At 35.5% G+C, this 2,377-nt stretch overlaps 1 protein-coding gene across 1 annotated transcript; it reads right to left on the bottom strand.

The window, feature by feature from the left end:
* Positions 1-339: 339 nt before the first annotated feature.
* On the bottom strand, positions 340-1,877 carry LOC113332125. Its single transcript, XM_026578800.1, has 2 exons — positions 1,184-1,877; positions 340-905 (listed from the first exon to the last, which is right to left on the bottom strand). Exons 1-2 carry the CDS (start codon positions 1,875-1,877, stop codon positions 340-342), a joined length of 1,260 nt encoding a protein of 419 aa, XP_026434585.1.
* Between the last annotated feature and the right edge of the window lie 500 nt (positions 1,878-2,377).

Raw genomic sequence — 2,377 nt, 5'->3', positions numbered from 1 at the left:
CCCTCCTTCAGCAAGAGGAGCATTCACTTCCTCCCACTTGGCAGTTACTAGCTTTTTCACTGATGGATCACATGTCCATAAAAAAATTCTAATTATCCTTTCACATTCTTTAATCACTGCTATGGGCCATTTGTACACTGACATGTTATAGATTGGTATACTGCATAGTACAAACTTCACTAAAGTTAATCTGGCTGAAAAAGCAAGAAGTTTTCCAATCCAACCAGCTAATTGTAGCATTTCCACCATCCCCTAAACATGTATAGATTTAACTCTTCCAGGACTCAACATTACTCCCAAGTATTTGTCTGGGAATTCATAAATCTCCATTTTCAATCTCTAAGCAATTACTTGCTTTCTATCTTTAGTGACACCACCAATAAAGCACTTACTCTTTGCTCTATTAACTGTCTGTCCATATGCTGCTTGATATCTTGTTAGCAAACCCATTAAATTATCCAATGTTCTTTTGTGCCCATTGCAAAATATGAATGTGTCATCTACAAACATTGGATGAGAAGGCTGACATCCACCTCTATTGACCATTGTTTTTAGTAGTCCTTCATGAACCATTCTGGCAATATTTCTACTCAATACTTCCTCAGCTATCACAAATAAAATGGGATAAAGGGGGTCTCCATGTCTGAGACCTCTCCCTACATCAAAGAAACCAAAAGGCCCACCATTTACTGATATTCTTGCAGATTCTAGAATGGTTTTCAACCATCTGATACCCACTTCAGAGAAACCAAAATGTTTAAGAGTTTTAAAGATGAATTCCCAGCTCATTGAATCAAAATCTTGTGTGATGTCCAACTTCAAGCCCACATTGCCTCCTCTTCTCTTAGTATCTAGCTCATTTACTAGCTCAGAAGCAAGTACTATCTTCTCTTGAATGTTTCTTCCTTTTATAAAGGCACCTTGTTGACTAAATATTACCTTGTGAGGTACTTCATGTATTCTTGTTGTGATTATCCTTGTGATGATTTTAAAGCAGAAGTTAGACAATCCAATTGGTCTAAACTGCTATGTTCTTTTGGCTCCAGGAACTTTAGGCAACAAGAAAAGAAAACCGAGTTCATTCCTTTTGGTATGAATCTACATCTCCAACATAATTGAATTGCATCAATCATATCTTGACAAATTATGTCCCATGAGTATCTATAGAAACTTCTTGGAAAACCATGAGGTCCAGGAGAACTGTTTGGATCCATTGAGAAAACTGCTTCTTTGATCTCTTGTGCTGAAGGTAATTGATCCATCTGAGCATTCTCCTCATCAGTTATTACCTTGGGAATAATATCAAAACTCCCTTCATCCATTATAACTGCATGATATTCAAATTTCTTCTTAAAATGATTCACCAATAACTCTGAAATGTTTTCTTGATCTGCAACAATATTGTCATTAGCATCTTCAAGTTCAACTATTTTATTATGTGCATTTATTACTTTCATAGAAGTATGAAAGAAACTAGTATTTGCACCACCTTCTTTCACCAATTTAACTCTTGCCTTTGACCTCAGCAACTCATTATATTGTTGTGCATCCAACTCATGTTTGCCCCTTGCTGTAACTAGTTTGTTAAGAAGTTCCACATTTTCTGGTTGAGCATCTGAAAGTACGGAAGCATTAAAAACTTCATCTTCAGTTTCTTTGACTTTAACTCTCAAATCTCCAAACACCTCCCAATTCCATTTCTTAACAATTACTTTGAACCTTTTGAGTTTACTCATAAATCTAAATGCAGGATTTCCAGAACATTCTTCTTCCCAAGATTTTAGTATAAGTTGCATAAATTCAGGGTGAGAAGTCCATATTTTTTTATATTTAAATGGTATATTGCTTGGTTTAGGAATTTCAGATGTACCACCCATCAATGCTCCATGATATGATACTTCCCTAACTCCAACTTTATATCTCCAATCAACATACCTCTCCATCCACTTAACATTGAAGAAAGCCTTATCAAGATCACAAAAAATCCTCTTCTTCCCACCCTATTATTGCACCAAGAAAATTGAATTCCTGATTTTGGAGCTTGTAAAAGACCACAATAGTCCGAACATTTATTAAAGTCTGGCATTGAAACTCTTAAAGGGCTTCTACCACCTTTGTTCTCATCACAACTTAAAACAGTGTTAAAATCACCAATTACCATCCATGGACAATTCATTTCACTAATTCTCATTAATTCTTCCCAAAGTATTCTTTTATCCACTGTTAAACATGCAGCATGAATACCAGTAACTAGTACTTCCCCCACTCTAACTGTGATAGCTTGTTTAGTGCTTGAAACTACAGATGGAGTTGACAATGAAGTATGCCATAATAACCAAATGTTCCCTTTTTCAGTATCACTAATGTTATGAATTAA

This window comes from Papaver somniferum, unplaced genomic scaffold (genome assembly GCF_003573695.1).
Source record: "Papaver somniferum cultivar HN1 unplaced genomic scaffold, ASM357369v1 unplaced-scaffold_128, whole genome shotgun sequence".
NCBI lineage: Eukaryota > Viridiplantae > Streptophyta > Magnoliopsida > Ranunculales > Papaveraceae > Papaver > Papaver somniferum.
The sequence above is the reverse complement of the archived record's forward strand: the minus strand, read 5'-3'. Positions and strand labels throughout refer to the sequence as shown.